Here is a 25,730-nt window from a genome sequence, read left to right on the forward strand (position 1 = left end):
TGGCACGAGAGCCTCATGTGCCTGCCACTGCCTATGCACCCCTGCAGAGCTGCCTTTGGGCATTCTGTAGAACTTGGACAGACAATCAATTCACGCCCCCAATTCCTGGCATTTCCAGAGGGCGTGGGGGCCAAAAGGCGGCTCGCTGGGAAGATGTGACAAGTGACAAGTGACAGGTGACAGGTTGGTTGCCTATTTCTAGACAAAGCCACGTCTGCCTACACCGACTTGTAAAACTCACGGGATTGCAGACCTCTTCTCTTCGTCACTTCTCTCGGTACCTTCCCCGATCCATATTCCACAGAAGATGCTCAACCAATTCCCCCTGGAGATCTTGGGCCATGTGCTCTCCTTCTTGGAGCGTGACGACCTGCAGGCGCTACGCCTGGTGGACCGCGCCTTGTCGAGAAAAGTAGAGCCTGTCCTGTTTCGAACGATATGCGTTTCAATCCTCACTATAGACCGGCTCCAGAAAATCGCGTCGGACCCCAAGCTCAGCATCGTTGTGGAGGAGCTTGTGTATCAAGAGTGCGACTTCGACCCTTCACCCAAATGGGACGCGGATCGGCCATGGTTCTCAGATGTACGGATGTCCTACTTGTCCGAGACGATTGCCCAATTCAATGTGTACGTAAGGCGGGGGATGCAAGGCGATATGGAAGAGTCACCGGGATCAGGTCTACCTGAGGATGAAACAAGCATGGTGAAGGCGGAGGTGGAGGCTGAACGGGTCAAGATCGACCCAATGCTTACTGCAGTGAAGCAGTCGTACAGCGACCTCGCCGCCTTACAAACTCCCTCTTACCTTCATCAAGTCTTCCGCGACGCATTCCGGAAACTTCCGAAATTGCGTCGAGTTATCTGCGTTGAACCCGAAGCTGGTTGCCCCTCCTTGGACTCTCTGCGACTGGAACGTGCAGGAGCTCTTCAGGAACTGAGTAACATCTTCCCTCTGAGCGACCATGCCGTCAGGTCTTGCCTCCAGCCGGACTCGTGGAACTGGCCATCGCATGGATTCATGGGCATATGGCGTGCTCTGAGTGACCAGCATTCAAACCCTGGTATACAACACTTTGAAATCCGACGAGACAGTGATCTCTTCCTCAAGCGCGGTATATTCCTTCTCCCAATCTCAATGGAACCAGCGGAGCCCGAAGCTCATGTACTTGTGAACGGGTTTCGAAATCTGACGGTACTCAGTCTCTGCCTCGAGGTGAATATCTCATCAAGGTCGTTTGTAATCCCCCAGGCACCTCTCCTGTCCCGAGCACTAGCCAGAGCGACTCAGTTGAGGCGGCTCGAGATCTGCTTGACGTCTTGCGGCGTCACTTTCCCTGGCGACGGAAGGTCGGAGTACGAACTCGCCCACGAGGGCATTCCTTTCGGCGACTACGAGGACACACGCCGAGAAAATATCTTGCCGTTTGTCTCCTTTCCGGAACTGCACACGGTGGTCTTGGAGGAGGTCGACGTCACCGCTAGGCAGATCTGCTCTTGGTTGTTCATGCAGCCGAAGCTGAGACACCTGACCCTGAGGAGACCGTATCTGCAGGGACGGTGGCAAGACGTGCTCCAGAGATGGTCGGACAACCCAGAATTTCAGCTCGACTCCTTCGAACTGGTCAGCCCTTGGGATCATGACAATCGAGATCTCGAAACCAGGCTAGATTGCTTAGGGAGATGGAACATGCCCTCTCGCGTCAGCAGCGATGCTCTTCTAGCCTTTATCAATCAGCGGGGTGGTGGTGGAACGAATCCTTTCAAGCACCGGAGGTGGAAGCTATGTGATGAATTCGAATTCGCCGACTATATTGATGATGTCCAGGACGACAATGTGTCAGAGTACTCGGATGTCTCCGAATGGTTACCGGAGGATCATCCCACGCCCGTAGCGGATCCGGAGGGGCCCGAGTTTGACGAGGACTATGATTTCGACGCCGAAGCCGACAGCGACATCGAGATGGAAGGGGTGTAGCCGGGGTTTGGGCGAAGAAATGAGCGTGCATACTTTGCAGGCACTGGTACCAGCACTCATTTGCGGATAGGTTCACCTCGATAGAGCCAGGGAATGACCACTTATGGAAGGTGGGCGGAGGGGAGAAGAGAGAGAGAGAGAAGAGTCGTGGTCCAGAGACTTTTTTTATTCATACCCAGCGCAGCTCTCTTCCTTTCAGATAGTCAACGGGGATAATGATACCACGCCATACATCCATGCTTCTACCTTTTCCTGCATGGTGTCGCCCAGCAAACCCTCTCCTCTACCTACATATCTCCCGCCCGCATCGAATCGAAGTCCAATCAGCCTTATCTTCTCATTCATCCGTGCTGCTGCCGTTTCCTTCGTTCTTCTCCTCATACAACCCGCCATGGACGATGATAAAGGGCTTTCCTTGGGCTTCGGACTTTTAGTCGTTGTCCTTGACGTCGATGACGGTGGACTTGAACTTGCGGGCCGGGATGCGGCGGTTGAACAGGATGTCGCTCTCGCGGTACGAGCGGTGCTTGAGCTCGGGCAGGAAGAAGAAGGCCATGACCCAGCAGACGCAGGCGGTGCCGCCCCAGACGTAGCCGCACTTGCCGGCGAGGTTCCAGCCGGTGGGGTTGAGCATCTTGGAGGCCAGGTAGATCATGGGGATCTCGGCGACGTAGTAGGCGGCGCGGCCGACGCCGGTGCTCAGGGCGCGCAGGCGCACCGACGACGTCTCGGCGATGATGGTGTACGAGATGGGGCCCATACAGCCGGCGAAGACGAACGAGATCAGGATGCCCAGCACCGCCTGTGCGTAGTTGGTCGCGCTATTCTGCGGCACCGAGGCGCAGATGCCCAGCACGAAGAGCAGCGTGATGTTGGTGGCCGTGCCCCAGAGGTAGATGGTTCGGCGGCCGAACCAGGCCGTCAGGAACCAGGAGACGGCGTTGGCGACGAATTGGAGACACGAGTTGATCAGGTTGAGCTCAAAGGCACGGTCGGTCGAGATCCCGGCCTCTGCACGGGAGGAGTCAAGTCAGCCATTCATGCATGAAAGCCATTCAGAGAGAGAGAGGGGGGTTTAAAGGGGAATATAGCTCACGTTCGAAGAAGAAAGTGGCCTGGTTGGCAATCAGGTTCCCTGCGAAATTCTGCGAGGCGTACATCAAGCAGATGATGGTGGTTCGTCTCAGGTCGGTGCCTTTGAAAAGATCCAGCAAGGTAGGAGTACCGCCCTGGCGCAATTCGATCTCGACCGTCCGTTCCATCATGGCCAGCGTCTGTTCTGCGTGCTCTGGTTTCGTACCGAGGCGCTTGATGGAGCGCAGGGCTTCCTTCTTGCGCCCACGGCGAACGAGCCACCACGGAGATTCGGGCCCGAGGAAGATGAGAATCAAAAGGGGGGTCTGTTTGGCGGGTCAGCGTCTCGATCCAAAGCTCCAAAGCCGCGGGGCTTACGGGGAAAAGCCACTGCAATGCCAGAGGCACGCGCCATGCCCACTGGTTGTTCTTCTTGTTATAGCCGTAGGTGGCCGCGGCGACAATGATTTGACCGACAGACCACGCCATCTGCAGACTGGCCGTGCAGGCACCTCGAAGGACGAGGGGCACAATCTCGCTGGCGTAGGCCGGGGAGTTGGCAATGAAGAAACCCCAGGGGACGCCTTCCAGCGCTTGTCCGACCGTAAGGACCGTGAGTGAGTCGGCCTGATCAGGTGGATACGGTTAGGCGGCCAGCTCGGCAATGGATTCGTGGTACTCACGAAGAATGAAATGAAAATGGTGGCATTCATAAGGATCAGTGCCAAGATGGTGGTCCAACGGTAGCCGAGACGGTTGGTGACAGGTCCAGCCAGGAAGACGCCGACAAAAGCACCACATTGACCAGATTGGAAGAGGGCACTCTGCCATCTCGTCGGGATGGCATAGCCTCCTCCCTTCAGCAAGACACCGTACCTCCTTTGAAAGACGGGAAGCGCCACAAAGTTGCCGTTCAGGAACATGTCGAACGCTTCCATGACCTAAAGGGCATCAGCTGTGATTCCGGATTCCAGGAACGACATCTCTGCGATTAGGAATTGAGGAAGTCGAACTCACAATGGTAAAGCACATGATGAATGCATATAGACAAGCCCAGGGGTGTTGCTTGACCGCAGCCCACATGCCCATTCCATGTTCACGGACCTCGCCATCGACGGCATCATTCATGAGATCCGGGTTGACCAAAACCTCGGAATGATCCAGGACACCCTTCTCGCTCTGGCCCAAGTCGCCCCTGGACTCGAGCAGGACGTCGGAGTTGTGAACATCACTCTGACCGCCCTGGTGCAACTCACCCTTCGACTTGTCGCTATCGGACGACATTATGGGAATGCTCGCAGCGTTAATGCGTCAATTGAGAGCAACTGAAAGCAATGGAGCGAAGGACAGGCGAGGAGGGTCCTAAAGCTTTCCTACTTAACTTGTATGTCAGGCACGCCGCTGTGTCTCCCTCCCAAACGACCGAAATTCCGGTGGCAGTTCATTGTGGCTCACGGTTGATGTGCCGAGCAGCACGACCGCCACGGCACACCTTTAGATCCTGTCTGTTTGGTCAATACCGCCGAGGCCGATGTGCCACTGCCATGTCGTTGGGCGGTGTATGGGGCATTGTGTCACTCCATGCTCCATTGGGAAGCTGGAAGGACGATCTGGGTCATGTGGAAATACCACCAGAGAGTGTAACCTAACATTCTGTCATTCGTTCCCTGTAAACCAGTCTGCGTTCAGGTTCTAAGCGAGGCATCAATTCGACAATCCCATGTGATGTAGTGACATTTGAAGGGCCTACAACGGGCCCTGTCATCACCTCACCTGAGCAGGATGGTGGGGATAGAAAAGTGTAAGGGACGGCCATAGGAGCAGTCGAGCCAATAGGAGCGAGTATATTGAGTGTTCCTCTTTATCCTGCGTGGAAAGACTCGCAGCCTCTGAATCCCGCGAGTCTTATCCGTCCTGTGCTCTGCGTTCGCCTAGCCTCCCTGGGTAAGTTTGCGGTGTTCGCTCCATGGGGCTTGTTCTAGCTGTCGGCATCCTTCACAAAATGCATCTTTTAGGAAGCTTGAGAAGCTTACCATTCCTACAGATGGCCATCTTCAAACCTCTTCTAGAAAGGTCCAAGGGTCGGCCAAGGGCTGTTTAGCACGAGAGTGATGGTGGAGGCACAAAGGACCCGTATATGGCGAATTGAAGATCAACGTTGCATTGGTGCTCCCCATGTTGGCCCCGCCCTCGGTCGATATCATGGCGAACATGGCCTTGCCAGGCTGCCAGCCAGCGTGGAGGCCTTGGAATGTTGGAGAGCAGAGTGCGGGGTTTGATTCGTACTTTTGCCCAGCAAGGCAGATTCAGGGATTGATCTTACACATATGACTGCCGTATTTGAAGCGGAGCGGAGGGTGCGACACATATGACCCCAGACTCCACGGCGAGCACTCCGGATGTTGCTGCACCTTGCCTGAAACACTCATGACCAGGAATGCTGCATAGTCTGACGCAGGTTTCGAGATGCTTATAGTGGATGATCGAAACTCTGGAGCCCGGAATCGATCACGACTCCCGTCTGTTCATACAGAAGCATCTGTTGCGTTTTGATGCAACTGAAATAAGGTTTGAGTTTGCATTCCGCCCGCCAAGCCGAAGGAGGGAAGCACGGGAGGCTTTTGTGATTATACGAGAAACTCGATAATGCCACCGGAGGTCAATACGAGGGAGCTTGTCGAGCTATCTCCGGGGATTCAACGCTTCGGTTCCATCGGGGCGTTGAAGGGCCGATGTGCTGAGCCTAGGAGTGAGAAACGGCTGTCAGGCCCAGCCGGACGGCCCCAAAAGGCAACCAACAAGGCGGGTGGACTGTAGTTGAATGGTGCGATTGTGGTCCAAGTGTTCGAGTCTACAGAGCGCGTCATACAGCTCTGGGAGACCGTCTGAAGGAAGCATGTCCTGTTGAAGGCGAGGACTGAGTACTAACTAAGGAGGTAAAGCGGCGAGTGTTTCGTCAGTGTGGAAACAGCTCGTCGTTCGCGCCAAGACTTATCAGCTCGAACCTCGGCTGTTTACGGCGGCGGCAGCAACTCGCTCGCTGGCTCTCTCACTCACTCACTCGCTCATTCTCTGCGTGAAACGACTCTCGTTCGTACTCTTCGCATGTTCTCCCAGATGTCTGCGTGCGACTAAACACCCGTAGGCCATGGACAGGTCGCTCGCGACACTACTGAGGTCTCTGCAGACTTCAGACCATCCAGATGATGCCGCCCGGTAAGCAGCACAACACGTTGCTCCATGTCGTTCTGCTAAGTCACTTCAGATTACTCCCAGTGGCCACGGGCCTTCTCTCGCGCCTGTCGAATCCCCTCAACATCACGCTGTTGACATCCCAGCTACTGTCGAATGACGTGCTTTACCCAGTTCCAACAGAGGTGGCTCGGTGCCGGCAGATATTCAGCGTCTTTTATACTGCGGTTCTGCGCTTGATTGAAGATAAACATAGCCTGGCTCAGGAGCATACCCGGAGCAATCTCACAATCACCGAATGGACGACGGCTGTTGTGCACGGGGCCAATGACAAATCCCCTCGATGGAGGCATACATTATTGCTGGGGGCGCTGCTCCTGGCCTTCCACTCCAAAGACTTCGAAGGACTGGCTTCGGGGCTGAAGAATAGACTCGAAGTTGCGCTGGTGGTTGCATCAAACCTGGCCCTGCAAGAGAAGGATGCTGAGCCTAATTGCGAGCTGGCTGTCGTCTTTGTCTTAAACCATACCTTCCCTCTCCTCTCCGACGCCCAGCGGCAACAGGTCGATTATGACCTGCTTCTGCCGGTATTGATTGATGCGACATTCTTCTCTCGGGAGGGTCTTGAGCACGGATATTGGCTAGGGGTCATCGACTACGACGTCCGACCATCTCCCGACCAGAAATTCAAATGGACAGTCACCTCCACGTCTTTCCGCAAAGTCACCGAGATCAAATCGAGAAACCTGGTAACTGCTCTTGGTGCTCTGTCGCGCTTGATCGCTCATAGCATCGAGAACGTCCATGACCGATCTCACATCATCTATTGCGTAAACCGACTGGCGGAGTTTTCACGCACTCTCGCCACGTCATGGAGACAGAACAAGTTGTCCGAAGTCGATATCAAGGAACAGGCTCAATGCTTGGACCAGGAAACTATCAACAAGACCTTTCCCGTTCTCCTCCAGATGCTCAGAGACACCATGTTCTCCGTGGTCATCAGCCTCCGGTCAGTTTTGGGGAGACTGCTCTGCGACAATGTTCTAGCATCCGACTCGAACTGCCCAGGCATCGCGATGCAATCTTTGCACATTTTGCGTGACACGTACTTCATAGCGCACCGATTTGGCCTCACATCCTCCTCACAGTACGTATTTGTCAACTTCACAGCCATTGATATTCTGAGCCAGTACCCGCTACAATCGGAAAATTTCCTCGACTCTATCCGACCAGCTGATCTTGGTCGGATTCCCCCTCACCCCCTCGACAGGCTGCAGGACCTCTTCTTCCTCAACACTGCCGAACACTTCACCTTGATCCTGCCACCACAAACAAACCAAGGCCTCCTCTTTAGTGCGGCGGCACCGTATGTTGATCCACAAGGAGATGCACGGTTGGCGGAGATCTTTGAAGCTGCTCACAGTGTCGTGCTGGCCATCCTTGCAGCACCTCAAAATGCGGAGCTGGCAACGACAATCGTTCCATTCTATGTCGAAACACTGTTACAGAGCTTTCCAAAGCCACTTTCACCACGTCAGTTCCGGCTAGCCATCAAATCTGTTGTTCGTATCGCCGCGCCGCCCTCTGCCATCGCTGTCGCTATGCCTCTAACCCAAGCCGTCGTTCTTGATCTGCTTAGGGAACGCATGGAACATGCGTCGGAAGATTCACTTCCTCCCAACCCTGATCTCCCCATCGAGAACAGTCGACCTTTGTCCGAAAAGGCTGTTTTACTTCTTGCAATAATTGATTGTTTGAGTTTTCTCCCTGTGCCATTATTGGAGGAATATCTCCCTTTAACTGCAGAGCTTCTGCACAAGGTCGGGAATCCGAGCCAAAGGAAACAATGCCAACAGCGATTGTGGGACACGCTGAGCAATGGCGAGATGGACGTTGAGCGTGCTGCAACTTGCGTTGCTTGGTGGACTTCCCGGGGAGGTCGGGAGCACGTGCTGTACGGGGAGCAACCCGAAGACCAAGATTTCACCATGAGCGGTGCATTGCCGTTCGAAAGCAAGCTGTGAGGCATGCAGGGTGAACAGAGTACCCTTTCCTCCCACAATGCCCAGTTGTTTGTCCATGTTCCTTACCTCTAAAAGCGCTTGCCGTCGTGGCTGAACAAAGCATCTGAGATGACACCTCCAGACTGTTTGCTCTTGGTGAGCGCGCTCACAAAGACCAGCCCTGGCGCAAGAACACGTTAGGCCACAAATAAATATCACACACTCTGAACCGGTCAACTCTCAACACTTTCTCAAGCCTTCTCTGGCGCAGTCGAAGCCCGGATTTTGCAGAGATTCTTGCCACCATGGTTTCCGTCCGACGCACCAAGAACTTTGCAAACGACCCTCAGACCCCGATATTCCTTTACACTATCCTCAAGCAACTGGACCTCCGGTCGATCAACTGGAACGAAGTCGCCGGCTCTCTCGGTATCTCCAATGGCCACGCAGCCCGAATGAGATACAGTCGCATGAAGTCACAGTTTGAAGGCACATCCAACCAGGCCAAACCACCCAAGCCGAAGAAGGAGAAGCCCAACACTGCCGATAACAAGTCTTCCAAAGTCAAAGCAAAGAACAAGCGCCTGCTTGAGGAAGAAGAGAATGAGCGGCTGGCCCAAGAACGAGCGGCGTGTCAACATATCATGCAACCAGATCATGACCCCAAAAGAATCAAGGTCGAGCCGCAGTCGTACATCCATCACCCATGGTACTCTCCGTACTCTGCAGAGACAGCGCAGATGTACCCAAACCCATATTGGGGCCAACCAGCCATGTCACTCAAAGCGGTGCCACAAGCATCATTCGGACTGCCCAATCTCCCTGCTCAGACTGATCCCCCGACACCCCCTATGAAGACGGAGCCCAACACAACTTTGGCCGTTCGCGACGATATTGAGACGGCAACCCCGGTCATCAAGCAGGAGCCTGGGGGATGTGCACGCTGCTGCGAAGAAGCTGATCTCAGCGCCACAATTGTCAAGAGGGAACCAGGAACACCAATACAACATCCGGCCTCACCTCCCGCGGAGAGTCGCAATAGTGTCTCATTCGGCTATCCTCTGTCTCGGACGATCAATACTTTCTTCGGCCCTCAGCCAAGTGCATCGACCGCAAGACCGCCTTCCTCGTTTCAAAACAACATGTCTCCACTTTCAACACCACAAACCTTCTCGCGTGGCTACTACCCGCCATTCAGTGATCGCCCGCAGAGTCAGAGTGCTGTGCCGTGGTCCACCGTGGGCACAGGTCAACATTTCGGAACGGTTTCGACAGATGATGCCTGCGACAAAATGATTCTGAATCCCTATGCCGTGTCATACCAGGACCTGCTGAATATGCCGCTGTACAGACTGTATCCCGAGACAGCCGCATCGCAGCCGATACAAGCAAAGGCCCAATTTATTGCAGCCCAGTCAGGCGTGGTTGAGCAGGATCAAGAGAACAAGCACGGGAGTACACCACCAGGTGTTACTTCGACCACAGCAACACCACCACCACCACCAGCAGCGTGGAGCCCGACTACGAGAAACAGTCATGCAGGAGCCAGCACCAGAGCCTCTATTACGCCGTCAGATGCCCTCATCTGCTGCCGTGGATCTGCAGTGCTTGCAGACACTGGTGGCTCGTCCACAGCCATTCCTAACGTCATCGAAGTGGACTCAGGTGATGAGGACGAGGACGAGACTTGTTGGACGACGACAGTCAAGGTCAAGAAGGAGTTCGCAGCTTGACGTGTTGATGCGTATGCGAGGACCTTGAAGGATTTCTGAATACCTTAATGGTGATAGGTAACAATGATGATGGGAATCTTGCCATCTGTACGAGGGAAGACATAGAAGGATGTTGCTGTGTTGTATGTCGTTGGCAGATAGATCCCTCGTTGATGGACGAGCAGCAATCTATTCTTATAGCTGCACCATACGTTTGCTCAAGTGTAACCTTTGGTGATGTAAAAGTCAGTGGAGGGCGGTTGAGAATGAAGCGGTCCTGGTCTGGTCTGGGCATATACTGTAATTACCCTCAGCGACTTTTGACGTCTGTTCCTTGTACTTGGTACAACCGACCTGCTCACATCTCAAGCCACCTTTCGACTCACAACTCAACTAACTCTACCCTCGCCTGGCCGGTCTCATATCTACATCCCTACTCTCTCGCGACCCGTTCAGGGCAGGAAGTATCATTAGATACCTGTAGGGTGTTGAATCAAAACCAGGATCACTACAAGCCTCCCTTTCGACACGCTTCGATTCACTCCCGTATTTCCCCCCCCCCCCCCCCCCCCCGGACTTGCCCTGGCGGAAAACTCTCTTCATAATATCGATCTATTCCTTGGGTTATCCTTCACCCTACCACCGTCTATTTGACCTCGCCGCCGCCTGTCTTGTATAGCCAACCTTGGTGTTTATTTTAGCCCTCTCAAGAGGCCGGCGGAGATGCGCAGGACAGCCTGGATTAGCACGCTAGGTAGTGGGCTAGGAGGGGGCACTCAACACCAAGGTTGTCTATATAAACTAGGCAGCGACGAGGTCACATCAATTGCTGCCTGAATTAGTGGATCTGTGTAGCCAATCAATAGCGTGGTGCGAGATTCTGCCAAGCAAAATTAAGCGAACCTTGCGGTGCTCGCGGTTAGCCAAAGAGTAAAGCGGCGAGTGATGGCAGACGACTGTGCGGGGATCATATAATAATAAGTATATCGTCATTGAGCCTGCTTCTCACTCTCACCCACCGTCCAATCCATCATGTAAAGAAAAGAGATGAACCAACCCAACTTCTCATAAACTGCCCTGCCCTGTTGCTCAATCATGTTCTCCTCACTCGCATCTTTTTCGCCCTTTGGCCGCGGCTTGGGCCGGAGCTCAACCTCAACCTCTGCCGCAGGTGCCACCGCTGCAGACGCCATCGCCATTCCCCCTGTCGACGTGCACGACGTGGAAACGTCCGCGGACAAGCGAGGCCGGGCGCTCAAGCACCTGCTGAAACTCAACCACGTGAACTTTTCCATCCTATACAACCACTTGAGATTCCACAATCACACGCCTCACGTATGAATTTCCATATCCTCCTCCTCCTCCTCCTTGCGCTTTCCCAGCAACTCCCACGTCTTCCCCACTACTACTAAAAAATCTCACTTACATGGCATGTGGTTGATCGTTCTAGCTCCTCGGCTCTGCATACCTCCTCTCGTCGTCCGCCGATCATTTACACGCCGTCTACGAAGAAGCCGCCGCTAACGAGGGCCACGAGCCCTGGGTCGACTCGCCCTCGGAGATCGCCCCGCACGACTACCGCGACTACCTGGGCAAACGCGAGTACCAGCGCGCGTTCGTCGATTTTTTCGAGGACCAGATGGTGCTCGAGGGCTACGACTGGAAACGCGTGGTCGAGAAGTACCTCTTCGAGAGGGGCGACGCAACGAAGGGCGAACCCAATGCGGAGCCCATGTTCCACTGCTTGACGGGCGGGCTGGGCCATTCGCTAATCCACCTCGGGTATGCGTACGAGCTGAACAGCCGCGAGGTGGCGATGGAGGCGCTGGGGCTCGCGGCGACGTGCTACGACCAGAAACTCGCACAGCTGCTCGAGACCGCCGCCGCGCCGGCCAACCCGCTGACTCCTTCCTCGACGAATGATTTGTTTGAGGTGTTTGCCCGCGTTCACGGAGACAGCCGGCTCGACGGCGTCTTCACGCACCCCGGGGGAGAGAATCTGACACGCCTGCTCAGCGACGCTGCCCTGACATCGGTCCTGCTCGAGCACTTCCACGCGTGGCAGATCGTCGACCCGACCAGGGACTTCGCGCAGTCGCAGGCGCTGGCGACGGCGCTCCTGATCGCCAGCGGGCCCAGCGTCGGCGGCCACGGCTGGGACTTCCTCCTGGTGCATCTGCTGACGACGTCGCACGCGGTGCGCGTCCTAATCCCGTTCCTGCCCGCGCCGCACCACCACGTGCCCCTGGTGCGCGAGTGGCTGCTGATCGCGCTGGCCATCTACATCACCCAGCTGCGGCCCGCCATCAAGACGGAGCACGTCACGGATGTCGACCTGCGCGGCCGGAGCTGGGACGACGTCACCCACCGGGCCGTCGAAGGCCAGTGGAAGTTCGACGCGCACTTCGTCAAGGCGTGCCGCGCCATGCGCGAGGCCGAGCGGCTCTGGGGCGGCTACGCCGGCGACGACGCGTACTTCCTCAAGGCCGCGGTCAAGTTTTCCAGCGAGTTCAATAGCTGGGGGGGCTTCGGCGCCGAGGACGAAGGCGCCGAGGAAAGTAAGTAGGGCGAGTGCCTAGGAGAAGAAGGTTTGGTTGAGTGAGTGATACTTGACGCCTGGGGTGTGCACGCATTGAATGTAGCCAAAATTGGGATACTGTCGCACTCTTCCCTTGTTTCTTATTACGTCTGGCGAGATGAGAGTAATCCAGAAGGAGCAAATAACCATCTGGCATGGCTGTGACTTCCACAAGAATTAAAAGACTTCAATATAGTCGAATGGGTTATCATCCCTGAGATAATCATATACTGCTGGCGTCACCTCCCAATAGGGATACGGAGCCTCACGGAGCGGGTTTCGCTCCTCCATCGTATCGGCCTGAGCCCCGGTTTGACCGAGCGACCCTTTTCGTCTGCCAAGATGTTTGCATGAGGAGTAAATGACTCCGTTGTGCTGCATATAAAAGGCTGCAACTCCGTTTCAGCTGAGCTGATGCTGTCTGGTTGATCTGGCAAGTTGTTTCCGTCCCACCTCGTCTATTCACGCAAATCCCGGGAACATGGCAAACGAGTCGGCCCCCAAACGCTGCGTGTCTGCAAACAACGCTCGACGGTTCGTGGCCGACGTCCTCCAGGGCAACAACGTGTCGGAGGAGAATGCAAAGATCATCGCAGACTGTCTGATTCAGGCCGACCTGCGCGGGGTCGACACTCATGGCATGAACCGCATCCCGTCGTACATGGAGCGTGTCCGACAAGGAGTGCTCGACCCCAAAGCCCGGCCTGTGTTCAGTCAGATCACGCCCGTGGTCGGCCAAGTCGACGGTCACAATTCTTTTGGATTCCTGTGTGCACATCTGGGCATGAAGCACGCGATCGAGATGGCTCGCACGTACGGCATTGGCATGGTCAGTGTCAAGCATTCCAACCACTTCGGTATGTCTGCTTGGATCGTGCAGCAGGCCATCGACGCCGGGATGATGAGTCTAGTGTTTACCAACTCGAGCCCGGCGCTGCCAGTGTGGGGAGGTAAGGAGAAACTCATGGGCGTCAGTCCCATTGCGTGTGGGGCGCCTGCAGGACAGGCGCCCCCATTCATCCTGGACATGGCACCCAGTGTTGCCGCCAGAGGCAAAATCTACAAGGCGAAGCGCCGCGGGGAAAAAATCCCGCTGGACTGGGCGTTGGATAAGGATGGGAGGCAGACCGATGATCCCGAGGCGGCGTTGGGAGGAGTCATGCTGCCCATGGGCGGGCCCAAGGGGTCGGGTCTCTCCATCATGATGGACGTCTTCTCCGGGGTACTCTCTGGCAGTGCGTTTGCTGGCCATGTAACCAATCCGTACGACCCCAGTAAGCCTGCGGATACGGGACATTTTCTCATCGCCATCAAACCCGATCTCTTCATGAGCCTGGAAGACTTCAAGGCCCGTATGGATTATCTGTACCAGCGGGTCGTGGGCTGTGAGAAGATGGAGGGGGTCGATCGGATATTCTTCCCGGGAGAGATCGAACAGAGGACAGCAACGGCGAGAATGGAGTCTGGGATTCCTTTGGTCGAAGCAGAGATCTCTGCACTGAATGACGAGGCTTTGAGGGTGGGTAAACCGCAGCTTGTGCTTCTGGAGACTTCAACCTCTTAAACTCCTGTCTATCTGTGGCGTTGGGGCCGGAGATGGGATGGGATTCCCAGGGGCTGGCAGAACAATTGCATCTTGTTGCGTATGGGAATGTTTGGGGGGGGCCCTTCCGTCAGTGGCGCGGCACTCGTCCAACTCGTCAGCAAGCGAGAGGCGGTTCGCCATCAAGCCACCTAGGCGAACAAGCCATTTTCGTCATCTCGCATGTGGCCCCGGAGGGAAAAAGGGGGAGGGGCGTCTGAGTGACCTGGATCCCAAGTTTCTGTTTGAAGAAAATGTCAGTCTTATTGCTTGACTTGCTCCTCGATCCCAGTTCGTTCAGCCATCTTGTCCAGACCCGGAACGGTCATTATTGCAGAAACCCAAGATATAAGATTTGAGCCAGAGAAGTCATGCAGCCGGTAATCGTACCTCGCTAGCCTAGGTTCGTTTGGTGTAGGGCAGGATGGTGTTGCACAAGGGTTGCATGTGGAGAAGTTGGCGGGTTAGGAACAGCATTGCCGCCAGTAATGAGAGAGAGAGAGACAATGATGAAGCCGCAGTCCGACTTTCGGGATCCTCCTTGTGCAGACAAGGGTGGGTAGAGATCTTCCCGTTGTCGAGGATGTTCGGCGCAGACAGCCACCCACCCCTACAGTAAGGTCCGTGGCTCCCAAACTCCCAAACTGCGGGCTCGGGTTCTCCTTCCACCTTCCTTCCAACACCAAAACTGGCCCAACCACCACCGTCACTACCTACTACCACCACTTCAATCTGCTCGTCTGCAGCATACGAACTCACGATACTGAACCTCGTATATTCATATCCCCCTCATTAGCCTTTACCTGATTTTGGCGTCAATGCTGTATCTGCAAGCATCACTTCCAATCCTACCAAAATTCCACCCTCCAACGGCCCTTGTGAGGCGCACTGTTGCGAGACTGACCCTCCACATTCGCCACGCCTGAAGCCAACTGACCGTTTGCACTGGGCTTTGCACGGCAATCCCTGTTGCTTGACCGCGTCTTCTTTGCCCTGCTGGTCCCGGGGCGTCCTTCCTGCATTTCTACGCACCCTCTGACGACCTAACCCGTCTCCATTCATGTCCATGCGCCAAACTCCTCCGGCCTTTCCTAACACTCTTATCAATATTTGCAGGCTTCAATCCTGCTAAAACTCACCTGCCATCTGCTCCAACCTTGTTCCCAATCGACTAAGGTCTTGTGTTGCCCAAACTTGGATGAGCGACACGGCTGGCTCAGAAATATACTCAATTCCTGGGGTAAAGATCCAATATATTGTACTTGGTCGAGATTCGGTAAAGAGGGGGGAGCGTCCAGGGATCGGGACTTGGTAGATACCACCAGGATGCGAGTGTTGTAACGCCTTAGCTTCATGTCCTCGCCGGCACACGTCGCTCGTGGGTACCAACACAAGTGCCCAGAGGACTTCGATACCTCGCATCTACTACGGACCTGCCTCTGGCTCCAGAACAATTCTCACAAACATGTCGACCGATGCCACTGACCACTTTAAGGACGCAAACCCTTCAGCATGTTCTGCGCAGGGAGAGGCCACGACCTCAGCATCCCCGGCGCTACGTCAACACCAGACACCTCCGACATGGATACCCATTGAACCTATTCAGTCACATATCAGCATGTTCACAGGACGAACTGACGCTGACCCACTGGTGCCGCCTTCGCCATCCGCAAGATCAGACGACAGTAAATTGACATTAAGTCCAGGGTCTATCAATCGTGTCTTCCCTGTTCGGTCGACCGTTTCCATCGATCCTGTTGCTACCCCAATGCCTCGTATGGATCTGGGTGGTGGCTATCCTGGAATGAGACCTCCCACTGGCTCCAGGAACGCAAGCCGCGTACTTTTGGGACGTGCGTCCACCAGAACAAGGAACGCGTCGACATCTGACGGATCAGACGCTGGCTCGACGACTTATTCCACTGGCAAGGTCGACCATCAGCTTCTGAATAATATGGTCGCGGATGACTTCTCCAGCAAGTCGGAGGTCTCGAGCGTGTCCGGTGGAGTACCAACCCCAGCAGCGTCAGAATCTGGATTGGTCACGGCACGCTTCAAGCATGTTGTGACCGATGGTGGCCACGCCGTCATCACCGGAAGAGACGGTGAAACGTTACAGAGATGCGAAGATGAACCAATTCATATCCCTGGCGCCATTCAAAGCTTTGGTCTCCTTGTCGCTCTCCGTGAAGAGAACGAGAAGCTGGTCGTACGCGTGGTGAGCGAGAATTCGGCCGAAATTATCGGCTACACACCTCATCAGCTCTTCCAACTCGACTCTTTCCTCGACATATTTTGTGAAGACCAAGCAGAAAATTTGACGGACCACCTGGCCTTCATCCAAGATGGTGAAGGAGATGTCAGCACGAATGGACTGGAAGTTTTTCTCTTGTCAATCAAACCTCCGCACGCTCGCACCCGGAGATTATGGTGTGCCATGCACCTGTCCGAGTCGGATCCAGGCTTGGTGATCTGTGAGTTCGAAATTGAAGACGACACGAGGAATCCGTTGGTTTCGCCGGAGGACATGACGCCTCCAGTTCCGGAAAACACTCTCGGGAGTAATCCTACAGCGGAAGAACTCATGGACAGCACTGTCACTATTAGTAAACCGCTACGTGTATTGAGGAGCGCGCGGAAGAAGAGGACGGAGGTGGCAGCAATGGAGATATTCAACGTAATGTCTCAAATCCAGGAACAACTTGCCAACGCGCCAACTCTACAAACATTTCTTAAAGTCCTCATTGGCATTGTCAAGGAACTGACCGGCTTTCATCGTGTCATGATATATCAATTCGACAACGCCTGGAACGGGAGAGTTGTCGCCGAACTGGTTGATCCTCGATCGACTCGGGACCTGTATAAAGGTCTGAATTTTCCCGCGTCCGACATACCCAAACAGGCACGAGACCTGTATAAGATCAACAAAGTCCGCTTGCTCTATGATCGTGATCAGGAGACAGCCCGACTCGTATGCCGGACTGTGGAGGACCTTGAGAGGCCTCTCGACTTGACGCATGCGAACCTCCGCGCAATGTCTCCGATCCACATCAAATATCTCGCCAACATGGGCGTCCGGTCGTCCATGTCGATCTCGATCAATGCTTTCAATGAACTGTGGGGGTTGATCTCTTGCCATTCATATGGGGCGAAGGGGATGAGGGTGTCGTTCCCCATCCGCAAAATGTGTCGTTTAGTCGGCGAGAATGCCTCTCGCAACGTGGAACGCCTGTCTTACGCTTCCAGACTACAAGCTCGTAAACTTATCAACACCGCCTCTACCGCCACAAACCCATCGGGGTATATTGTGGCCTCATCTGACGACCTATTGAAATTGTTCGACGCCGATGTTGGTGCACTTTCGATCAGGGATGAGACGAAGATCCTGGGCAACCCCAGGGGCCACCTTCAAGAGGTCCTTGCGATGGTCGAATATCTCCGAATGCGAGAGATGAACGCAGTATGCTGCTCTCAGGACATCACTAACGATTTTCCTGATCTGCGTTACGAACCGGGCTGGAAATTCCTGGCCGGTGTTCTTTTCGTCCCTCTGTCAACCGGTGGCAACGACTTTATTGCCTTCTTCCGCAAGGGCGTGTTGCAAGAAGTTAAATGGGCCGGCAACCCGTACGAAAAATTCATCAGGGAAGGTACTGAGGGCTACCTTGAACCCCGAACAAGCTTCAAAGCGTGGAGCGAGACCATTGTAGGTCGATGTCGAGACTGGACAGATGAAGAAATAGAGACCGCGTCCGTCCTCTGTCTCGTCTACGGCAAATTCATCGAGGTCTGGCGCCAGAAAGAAGCCGCCCTCCAAAACAGCCAACTGACTCGGCTTCTCCTGGCGAATTCGGCCCATGAGGTCCGCACCCCGTTGAACGCGATCATCAACTACCTGGAAATCGCGCTTGAAGGCCAGCTGGATCAGGACACTCGAGAGAACCTGGCTAAGTCCCATTCGGCCTCTAAATCGTTGGTTTATGTCATCAACGACCTGCTGGATCTGACCAAGACAGAAGGGGGCCAGACACTGGTCACGGATGAAGCTTTCAACCTCCTGCAGACATTGAAGGACGCCACGGATCCTTTTGTCGGCGATGCGAAGCGAAAAAGTCTACACTATGAGGTCATACTGCACCCCGAGCTGCCACAACAAGTCGTGGGCGACTATCGACGAGTTCGACAAGTGGTGTCTAACCTCGTTGCGAACGCCATACAACACACAAAAGAAGGACGAGTTATCGTCGAGGCATATCCTTTACCAACTTCACAAACACAGGGCAAGATTGAGATTGAAGTCGCCGTCGAGGATTCTGGAATAGGAATGTCGCAAACGAAAGTCGACGCGTTGTTTAGAGAACTTGAAGAAGTTTCTTACGAAGAGGATCTGCAATCCCCTACAGTGATCACGAGTGATAAACCCGCCGACAAGACGCAGCCCGAAACCATGGCTCTTGGTCTTGGCCTCGCTGTAGTTGCACGGACCATTCGGAATATGAATGGACAGTTGCGAGTGAAGACGGAGGAGGGAAAGGGTTCCCGTTTCGTCATTGTTCTCGGCTTTGATATCAATGAAGCGCCTAAAGCTGCTCAACTCGACCACCATCCTCGGTCATCAGACGCCATCTCTCGACCGTCTACGTCTTCTGGACAACAACAACAACAACAACAACAAGGTGAAGTCACCTTGATTTACAAGAAACGGCCAAAAGTTAGCGAGCCGCCTCCCCTGGTTCGCAAAGAAAGTGGTGGAAGCATCAATAGCTTGGCCAGTCTCAAGAGCGGGAAAAGTGCCCTCAGTCTCAAAAGCGATACCAGCCAAAGAAGCGATGCCGACAGACTCATCGACGCCATTCAGCAGCCTTTGCAGCTGGGTGAACCAATACAAGGCAGTCCCAGTTCCAATGTCAAAGATTCTCATCGTCTCTCGCTCAATTTATCAGAGGCCTCCCCGAGCTCTCCAAAATCCAGAAGCCTGCCCTCTCCACGAGAACTCCGGTCGGCATTTTTCAGGACGGCCGGGTCGGAAAAGATTAAAGACTCTGGAACTCCACTACGACCAGTCCGGGTGTCCGACGGCCAGCCGGAACAGGTGAGTGGATCAATATCTGGCCCCAGGATCCTTTTCGAAGAGCCGGAGTCTGTGGGTACAAGATCAGATACGACCGAAACCCCCAAGGCGACATCATCGGATAATTTCTCGGTCCTCGTTGCGGAGGACGACCCGATCAACAGCAAAATCATGAGGAAACGCCTAGAAAAGCTGGGATATACAGTCCATATGACGGTGAATGGTGAGGAGTGTTCTTCGGCCCACGGTGACCAACCGGCCTCGTTCGATGCCGTTCTGATGGACCTTCAAATGCCCATTGTGGATGGTTTTGGTTCCACGAAGATGATTCGATCATTCGAGAAGATCCACGGCAAATCCTGTCTCTCCAGTAGAGCTGGGGGCAACGGAAGGATTCCCATCTTTGCGGTGTCCGCTTCGCTCGTCGAGAAGGAGCGCGCCAAGTATGTGCGAACGGGCTTTGACGGCTGGATATTGAAACCGGTGGACTTCAAACGCGTGGATCTGCTGCTAAAGGGAATTGTGGATCAAGACGCGCGCAAGGAATGTGTCTATGAGCCGGGCAAATGGGAAAGAGGAGGATGGTTCTCTCGTCGAGACGAACAGGGAGGATCTTTCGATGTCAACACCACGCCGAGCCAGCAGAAACCTACCATACAAACTGAACAACACGACTACCAGAAGTCAGGGACCCTGTCGGCCGAGGAATCGCCACCTTCGGAGGCAACTGTTGTACCATGAGACGAAAGTACATGATGAAAGCGGTTATTCTCTCCAATGAACCTCAGGTTGGGAGGTCACTTAGGAGGGCCCCTTGGTTCATTTCCAAGTATATGCGTTACGTGTGTATGAAACATGTCACGAATTCTGCAAGGAGTTATCCTTTGGAAGCGAGGATCGCGTACGACGACGTTGTTAGGTGCATGGCGCATCCCGGTGTTTGCGAGCTGGGTTACAAAGAGTGTCCAATTGATAGATATAGTCAAAGCCCCAGCGGCTCGAGGTCAATGGAAAAACACGTTCCTCTCTGGTAACGTTGGGTGTGCAAGCTTCGTAACTTGATCATGTTTAATGAGAAGGACGAGGTGTTTTGCGAGTGAAGGATTGATTGGCCGTCGACCAAGCAGAGTCTTCTTGGTCGTATCTCATGATCCCCGTTGTCTTCTAACTTGAGATATTGCTATAATATAGATATCTGTGCAGATGTGGCAATCCACATCTGGCATAATACATCATAAACAAGGATGTACATCGGTTAGTTCCACCGGCCCAATATCCACACTTACCCTTCCAATTCCTCTTCTCCTCGACGCCAACCCCTGTTCCTGACTTGTCTCAACTCTCCCACCATGCCGCCAACCCACCAAGCAACCCACCACTTCCACCCGGTTTGGTGGTTCAAGTCACTCACTCACTCACTGACTCACTGCGGAAAGGCGGAATATGTTAGACTCCTCGATCTCGGTCCACAGCCTGATGCCGTCCGAGTCGTTGGTGTACCGGTACCACAGGAACATGCCCAGGCGGTCGCGCATGGTCGGCCAGGTGCCGATGTCCAGACGGCGAGTCAGCTCGTCCAGGGTGGTGCGGTACCAGAGGCGGTCGGGCGAGCCGATCGCTGCAATCGCCCCCATTGCGGTGGCCCACAGGATCAGGTCCGTGGCGGCGGGGGTTATTGTCCACGGGTGGTGGACGGACCGGTCGCCACTGCCGCGGTCGTCATCGTCGTCGTCGCCGGCGAGGAGGAGGAGCTGGGCCTTGATGTCGCGGGCGAGGCGGTGGAAGGGCGCCGCAATGGCCGGCAGCGGAAACACCACCAGCAGGCTGTAGACGAGGGTGGCCAGGCGCGTGAGGCGGAGCAGCGGGTGCTCGTCGGGGACGTCGCGGGGACGCGGGGTGAGGCGTAGGAGGCTGTGCTGCACGAAGTTACGCCCGTCCGAGATGCAGCCCAGTTTCTGGGCCTCTGGGCGGGCCTGGACGTGGTCGTCGACGGCGAACGTGTACTGGATGATCCACTTCAGCACCGTGAGCAGGTTCTCGACCATCTCGGTGCCCAGGATCTCCGGTAGCACGCGGAACCCCCGGCCGAGGCCGACCAGCGGGTGGGTTTTGCGCGAGGCGGCGTTCAACAGCCCGAAGACGTCGTCGTACATCTGCTCGTACGGCAGCATGGGTCTGGTGAGCGTCTGGCTGGCCAGGATGATGTCTCCGCTGGCAGGGACGAGCGTTAATATCTCGACTGGGGGAACAGGAAGAAGGACAAAAGAAGGACCACCTACAAGCAAATGGCTTGTGCGAGCCCAGGCAGCTTGATTTGCGACAGGCCGCCCCGTAGCGTCAGCATCTTGGCCAGTCCCTGCAGATGCAGATTGACAGTCTGCAGGCGACCCCCGTACAGGTGAAGGAGTTGCAAGGTGGTCAATGGACCTTGAGACGGTGCCGGCGTGGGAGGATGGACGCGCGGCTCGCCGTGGTAGGACAGGGCGTACACGGCCAGGATGTTTTCATCCTCGCAGCTCATGGACGTGTCGGCGAACTTCTGATGCACGCCCCGGATGGTTTCGGTGTAACATTGCATTTGTTCCGGCGAGTCGGCGGGCGACGACAGGAATATGCGATTGCGCGTGAGTTGACAGAAGATGGATGCGTGGAAGAGACTACGGTCGCGAAAGGTCATCTGCAGCCATTTCTCGGAATGGGGACTGAGCGTCTGTCCTTTCTCGGGGGGGAACATCAGAGACAGGAAGCTGTTCACTGTCGCCACCAGTCAGTCTTTTCCGGTTTTCCCTGTTCGTTTTATGCAAGGCAAACGAGCACTCACCTTGGTCGAGAACAGGACTAACAAACTCCTTGGGTAGGTCGCATGGATATGTTTCGAAGGGGTCATAGTGGCCGGAAATCAGCAGGCTCGACAGACTGGCACTGGGGGTAGATACCAGCTCGCCTCCGGGCAGAGGTGACTGTGTGACGACGAACTCGATCGACTCCTCTTCAGTCTTGGGCGTCAGGTCTTCACTTTCTGTCGAGGAGGATCCGTCCGTCTGAGGTGTCGCGGGGGCAAGGACTCTCCTGGACGGTCTGGCGTGGCTGCGGGCAGAAGAACGACGTCGCGTTACCGGGCGACTTGAGGCGGCGGGGGCGCCACCATTACCAGCAGAGGAGTTCCTGACGCGGCGCCAGTGGTAGTTGGAAGCATTGGAGCGAACAAGGGTTTTGTTGCGCCAGCGTTCGGCGTCGGTAGAGGGGTTTGCGGTGACGAACTGAAAGGTTCTGCTGGCTGCGGCGGTCACGGTGGTCGCGGCGTCATAAGAAGCACGGGAAGGGCTCGACGACGCTGCGATTCCAGCGTTGGGATCCGGCCGAGGAGTCACGGCTCGCGCCTTGTACATGTCCTGGCGTTCCTAGACATAATAATGGGAGACCAAAAATCTGACCTGTTCAAGGAATGAAGCTGGACAGCTCTCGCTTTCTCTTCCTTTCTCTTTCTCTCACACACACACGTCCGCAGTTTGGTGAAATCAAGAAAGGATGAGCCGGGCGGGCAAGGGCACCATTGTGGCTCGCTAGCGGGTGTGGGGTTTGCGCACGGAAGAATCTGGTTCGAAAAAGGCCATGGCTGCAGGTCACACGGCCACGGTGTGGAAAGCCGACGGTGCACTCTTCAGTAGTTCGTGCCAGGGGGAGGGGTGGATGGGTGATGGGTGATAGGCGATGGGTGATGGGTGCATTGGATGGTGGCTGAATGGATGGAATGGAGTTGAGGCGGGTGAGAGAGCAAGCATGTGGAGGGGGAGCAGGAAGAGCAGGAAGACGTGGTGGTAGTGGTCTTTGGTGGAGTTTATCCGGGGGTCTTGGGGGCGGTTAGGAGCTAGTGGGCGGCACCTGCTTGGCTGGCACTGGCTGCACCTTTGCCCCCGCAACCCGCAATCATAAGCCTCACCAGCCAAAAGCTCTCCCCCCCACCCCCAGAGGCCGTGTGCCCGCCAAGCAGAACTCGGCAGATCGCGGCTCTCCACGCTTTCCGTTCTGAGCGGTCTGCTGTAGAAGTCTTGACGTCGACAACTTGTATTAGTAGAGCTTTATGCCAGACAGCAGATCAGCCAACCCATGGCAATATGAGCACGACGATTGCATATGTAGATATAGGCCCCTTTTTCCAGCATACAGCAACCTCTGGGTCTTTTCCTTGGACAATCGCTTGGGAACATGCCTCGATCCGTGCTAACATACATAGGGAGCTCTGTATGTGCCAGGGACATGCACATCACTGATGCTTGCCTGTCTTTCTAGCATTGGTCCCCCTCTGTCAAGATTCAAGATGCCACACAGATTCAAAAGGAGACAGACGGAGTGCCCCCAACACATGAGAGGTCGACGAAACGCCTTTGTCTCCTGTTAATAGCTCTTCTGCTCACGAGAGACGAGACGAAGACCGAGCTGGACGTCTGGAAGCTTGACTTTGAGACCACCAAGAGACGGGCGCGGAATGCTCCCAAGGGGGAGTGATGGTTGCAGGGAACGGTCTGTCCATTGCTGCTCCTCTCCTGTCGTAGGAGCCAGCAGCAGAAGCTGAAGCGAATTCTGTTGGAAAACGTCCGGTTGCTTCCTTTATTGGACGGATGGATGAATTGAGGATATACAGACAATTGGATGTTGCGCCCAAGATACGCCGCATATATCCCAGAAGTCTAGGAACTTGTGCCTGACTCTTCCTTTGCTCTGCCTTTTGCCTTTCCCTGAACCTGTGGGTGCTTGTACATTTTCCAAGATCCGTCACCCCCGTGGGTGTCGATAGATGTGTCCATTTCCTGGGTAATCTCAAACCAACATGTCCGGATCCAATAGCACTACCACCCTTCCGCGCCATGCTTGGTATGCCATGAGAGATGAAAGTCCTATACATGTATTCTTCACCGAAGAACGCTCACGCGTACTGGTCTTCTTTTGCTTGTTTCACCTGCTCGCTTGTTCCATTCATCGCTGGGGTTCGTATCCGTACCCGCCATTGGCATACCCAGTGTGTGGGGCGTATGCGTTATATCCAAAACTGCTGGTCGAGCTGTTGAAATCGTCCACCCTGACCTGTCCGGATTGGCCGTGGCTGTAGTCCGTGTGCGCAGCGTTGTCCCTCAAGCCTAATCTCGACTCGTGGGCGGAGTGGCTGTTGTAATCTCCGATGCCATAGGGCAGTCCGTCCTGGGAACTTTCGTGGCCGCCGAGCAGTCCCGACCCGGAGTGTCTGTTCAGGTCGTCCAGTTTCACATCTGCTCCGCCTCTCGCCCCGGCAGCACCGACAGCCATCGGGTTGTACTTGCCCAACGCCGTCTGCGCGCGCCGGGTCCGCACGTCCAACACGATCAAGGCGATCTGGGCCAGCAGGCCGAACACCTCGAACGAGTACAGCGCCTTGTAGATGCGGCAGATCATCATGCCGTCGTCCGAGGCCCAGTTGGCGCGCGAGCAGCTGTGGCCCAGGGTACCGTACATGTTCCACGTCAACAGGCTGTACCCAACCACCCAGATGATGAAGATGGTGACATTGAGAATCAGGTTGAACAGCGGCGAGAGGAAGAAGCAGGTGTACAGGAACGAGGTGAGGGTGAGGGAGATGAGGGAGAGGAGGGTCGAGGCGAGGACCTGAGATTCATTCAGTAGTCAGTACAATGATGACATCCCCCATAGTAATTTCCACGTACAATGATAAACGTCCAGGGCAACTTAAACCCATCGTGACGCAGTTGCATGCAAAAGTATATCAGGATGCCACTGACGATCGATGCACTGACGAAGGCGATGGCGCGGATGAGGTGGAAAGCCAGTCGTGGATAGACCTGCGGGCGCGACTTCATTTTGGACGGCATGATGGAGACAGGGGGTCGGCGCCCGGAGGCACAGCTCGAGGGACGGACGGAGGTATATATTGCAGATGTGAGTGTCGTGGCCTGGCCTCGCCGAGACGCTCTCTTTGTTAGTTGGGGCCGCCGTCCGTTTCACAATGCGGGCTCGGGTAGGTTGAAACGATTCAGGGAGGCTGTACCGTGCCCACTGCTCAATTGGTCCTGAAACACGAAGTCGTAGCAACACAACAAATCAAACAGATATATGGAATCAAATACACACGACTGCACAGAAGGACGTCCAGAGGCACAGCGCAGTTGGTGTTGTATATTCAAACAAGAACAAGGGGCAGATCCCAAGAGAGGTTTAGCGCTTTCTTGTCGGTTTCACCCCAGCCTCAAGCTGAAAATAGGACTACGCTAGGCCTTTTTCAAAAAAACAGCCAATCAGCCATCGCTGATGGAGAATACAGCTCACCAATAGGCGATCACCTAGTGGGGGTGGGTGAATTGGCGAGGGGCTCTGCCACGAATGCTTTTGATAAATGAAAGATGTAGCATGCTACTGGTATGGTTACTCTACGGTCCGGATCACCTTTCGATCCGGAATGGGATACGAAAATGGAGAGAGTGTAATGAGAAAAGATGGCAGAAAAAAAAAGCCTGCGGTGTACGGAATACTTGGGATCAAATGAGTGTATTGGGG

General features: G+C 54.9%; 9 protein-coding genes across 9 annotated transcripts; 6 read left to right on the forward strand and 3 right to left on the reverse strand.

The window, feature by feature from the left end:
- Positions 1 to 307: 307 nt before the first annotated feature.
- Positions 308 to 1,975, forward strand: AYL99_04178 (hypothetical protein; the record flags this gene model as incomplete). The annotated part of the gene is made up of 1 exon (XM_018835692.1): positions 308 to 1,975. One exon carries the CDS (start codon positions 308 to 310, stop codon positions 1,973 to 1,975), a length of 1,668 nt encoding a protein of 555 aa, XP_018695342.1.
- A 430-nt stretch (positions 1,976 to 2,405) lies between these two features.
- On the reverse strand, positions 2,406 to 4,333 carry AYL99_04179 (MFS transporter, SP family, general alpha glucoside:H+ symporter; the record flags this gene model as incomplete). The annotated part of the gene is made up of 5 exons (XM_018835693.1): positions 2,406 to 2,986; positions 3,072 to 3,375; positions 3,428 to 3,676; positions 3,733 to 3,990; positions 4,067 to 4,333. The coding sequence occupies 5 exons, from the start codon at positions 4,331 to 4,333 to the stop codon at positions 2,406 to 2,408; spliced, it is 1,659 nt and encodes a 552-aa protein (XP_018695343.1).
- A 1,864-nt stretch (positions 4,334 to 6,197) lies between these two features.
- Positions 6,198 to 8,265, forward strand: AYL99_04180 (hypothetical protein; the record flags this gene model as incomplete). The annotated part of the gene is made up of 2 exons (XM_018835694.1): positions 6,198 to 6,265; positions 6,315 to 8,265. The coding sequence occupies 2 exons, from the start codon at positions 6,198 to 6,200 to the stop codon at positions 8,263 to 8,265; spliced, it is 2,019 nt and encodes a 672-aa protein (XP_018695344.1).
- Positions 8,266 to 8,549: 284 nt separating this feature from the next.
- On the forward strand, positions 8,550 to 9,977 carry AYL99_04181 (hypothetical protein; the record flags this gene model as incomplete). Its single annotated transcript, XM_018835695.1, has 1 exon — positions 8,550 to 9,977. One exon carries the CDS (start codon positions 8,550 to 8,552, stop codon positions 9,975 to 9,977), a length of 1,428 nt encoding a protein of 475 aa, XP_018695345.1.
- Positions 9,978 to 11,051: 1,074 nt separating this feature from the next.
- On the forward strand, positions 11,052 to 12,522 carry AYL99_04182 (hypothetical protein; the record flags this gene model as incomplete). The annotated part of the gene is made up of 2 exons (XM_018835696.1): positions 11,052 to 11,291; positions 11,407 to 12,522. 2 exons carry the CDS (start codon positions 11,052 to 11,054, stop codon positions 12,520 to 12,522), a joined length of 1,356 nt encoding a protein of 451 aa, XP_018695346.1.
- Positions 12,523 to 13,015: 493 nt separating this feature from the next.
- On the forward strand, positions 13,016 to 14,098 carry AYL99_04183 (hypothetical protein; the record flags this gene model as incomplete). The annotated part of the gene is made up of 1 exon (XM_018835697.1): positions 13,016 to 14,098. One exon carries the CDS (start codon positions 13,016 to 13,018, stop codon positions 14,096 to 14,098), a length of 1,083 nt encoding a protein of 360 aa, XP_018695347.1.
- Positions 14,099 to 15,581: 1,483 nt separating this feature from the next.
- AYL99_04184 (hypothetical protein) lies at positions 15,582 to 19,928 on the forward strand (the record flags this gene model as incomplete). Its single annotated transcript, XM_018835698.1, has 1 exon — positions 15,582 to 19,928. The coding sequence occupies one exon, from the start codon at positions 15,582 to 15,584 to the stop codon at positions 19,926 to 19,928; it is 4,347 nt and encodes a 1,448-aa protein (XP_018695348.1).
- Positions 19,929 to 20,602: 674 nt separating this feature from the next.
- On the reverse strand, positions 20,603 to 22,576 carry AYL99_04185 (hypothetical protein; the record flags this gene model as incomplete). Its single annotated transcript, XM_018835699.1, has 3 exons — positions 20,603 to 21,398; positions 21,467 to 21,941; positions 22,009 to 22,576. 3 exons carry the CDS (start codon positions 22,574 to 22,576, stop codon positions 20,603 to 20,605), a joined length of 1,839 nt encoding a protein of 612 aa, XP_018695349.1.
- Positions 22,577 to 24,161: 1,585 nt separating this feature from the next.
- On the reverse strand, positions 24,162 to 25,048 carry AYL99_04186 (hypothetical protein; the record flags this gene model as incomplete). The annotated part of the gene is made up of 2 exons (XM_018835700.1): positions 24,162 to 24,824; positions 24,884 to 25,048. The coding sequence occupies 2 exons, from the start codon at positions 25,046 to 25,048 to the stop codon at positions 24,162 to 24,164; spliced, it is 828 nt and encodes a 275-aa protein (XP_018695350.1).
- Positions 25,049 to 25,730: the final 682 nt, after the last annotated feature.

The sequence above is a fragment of the Fonsecaea erecta genome (assembly GCF_001651985.1).
Source record: "Fonsecaea erecta strain CBS 125763 chromosome Unknown Scaff3, whole genome shotgun sequence".
Classification (NCBI taxonomy): Eukaryota; Fungi; Ascomycota; class Eurotiomycetes; order Chaetothyriales; family Herpotrichiellaceae; genus Fonsecaea; species Fonsecaea erecta.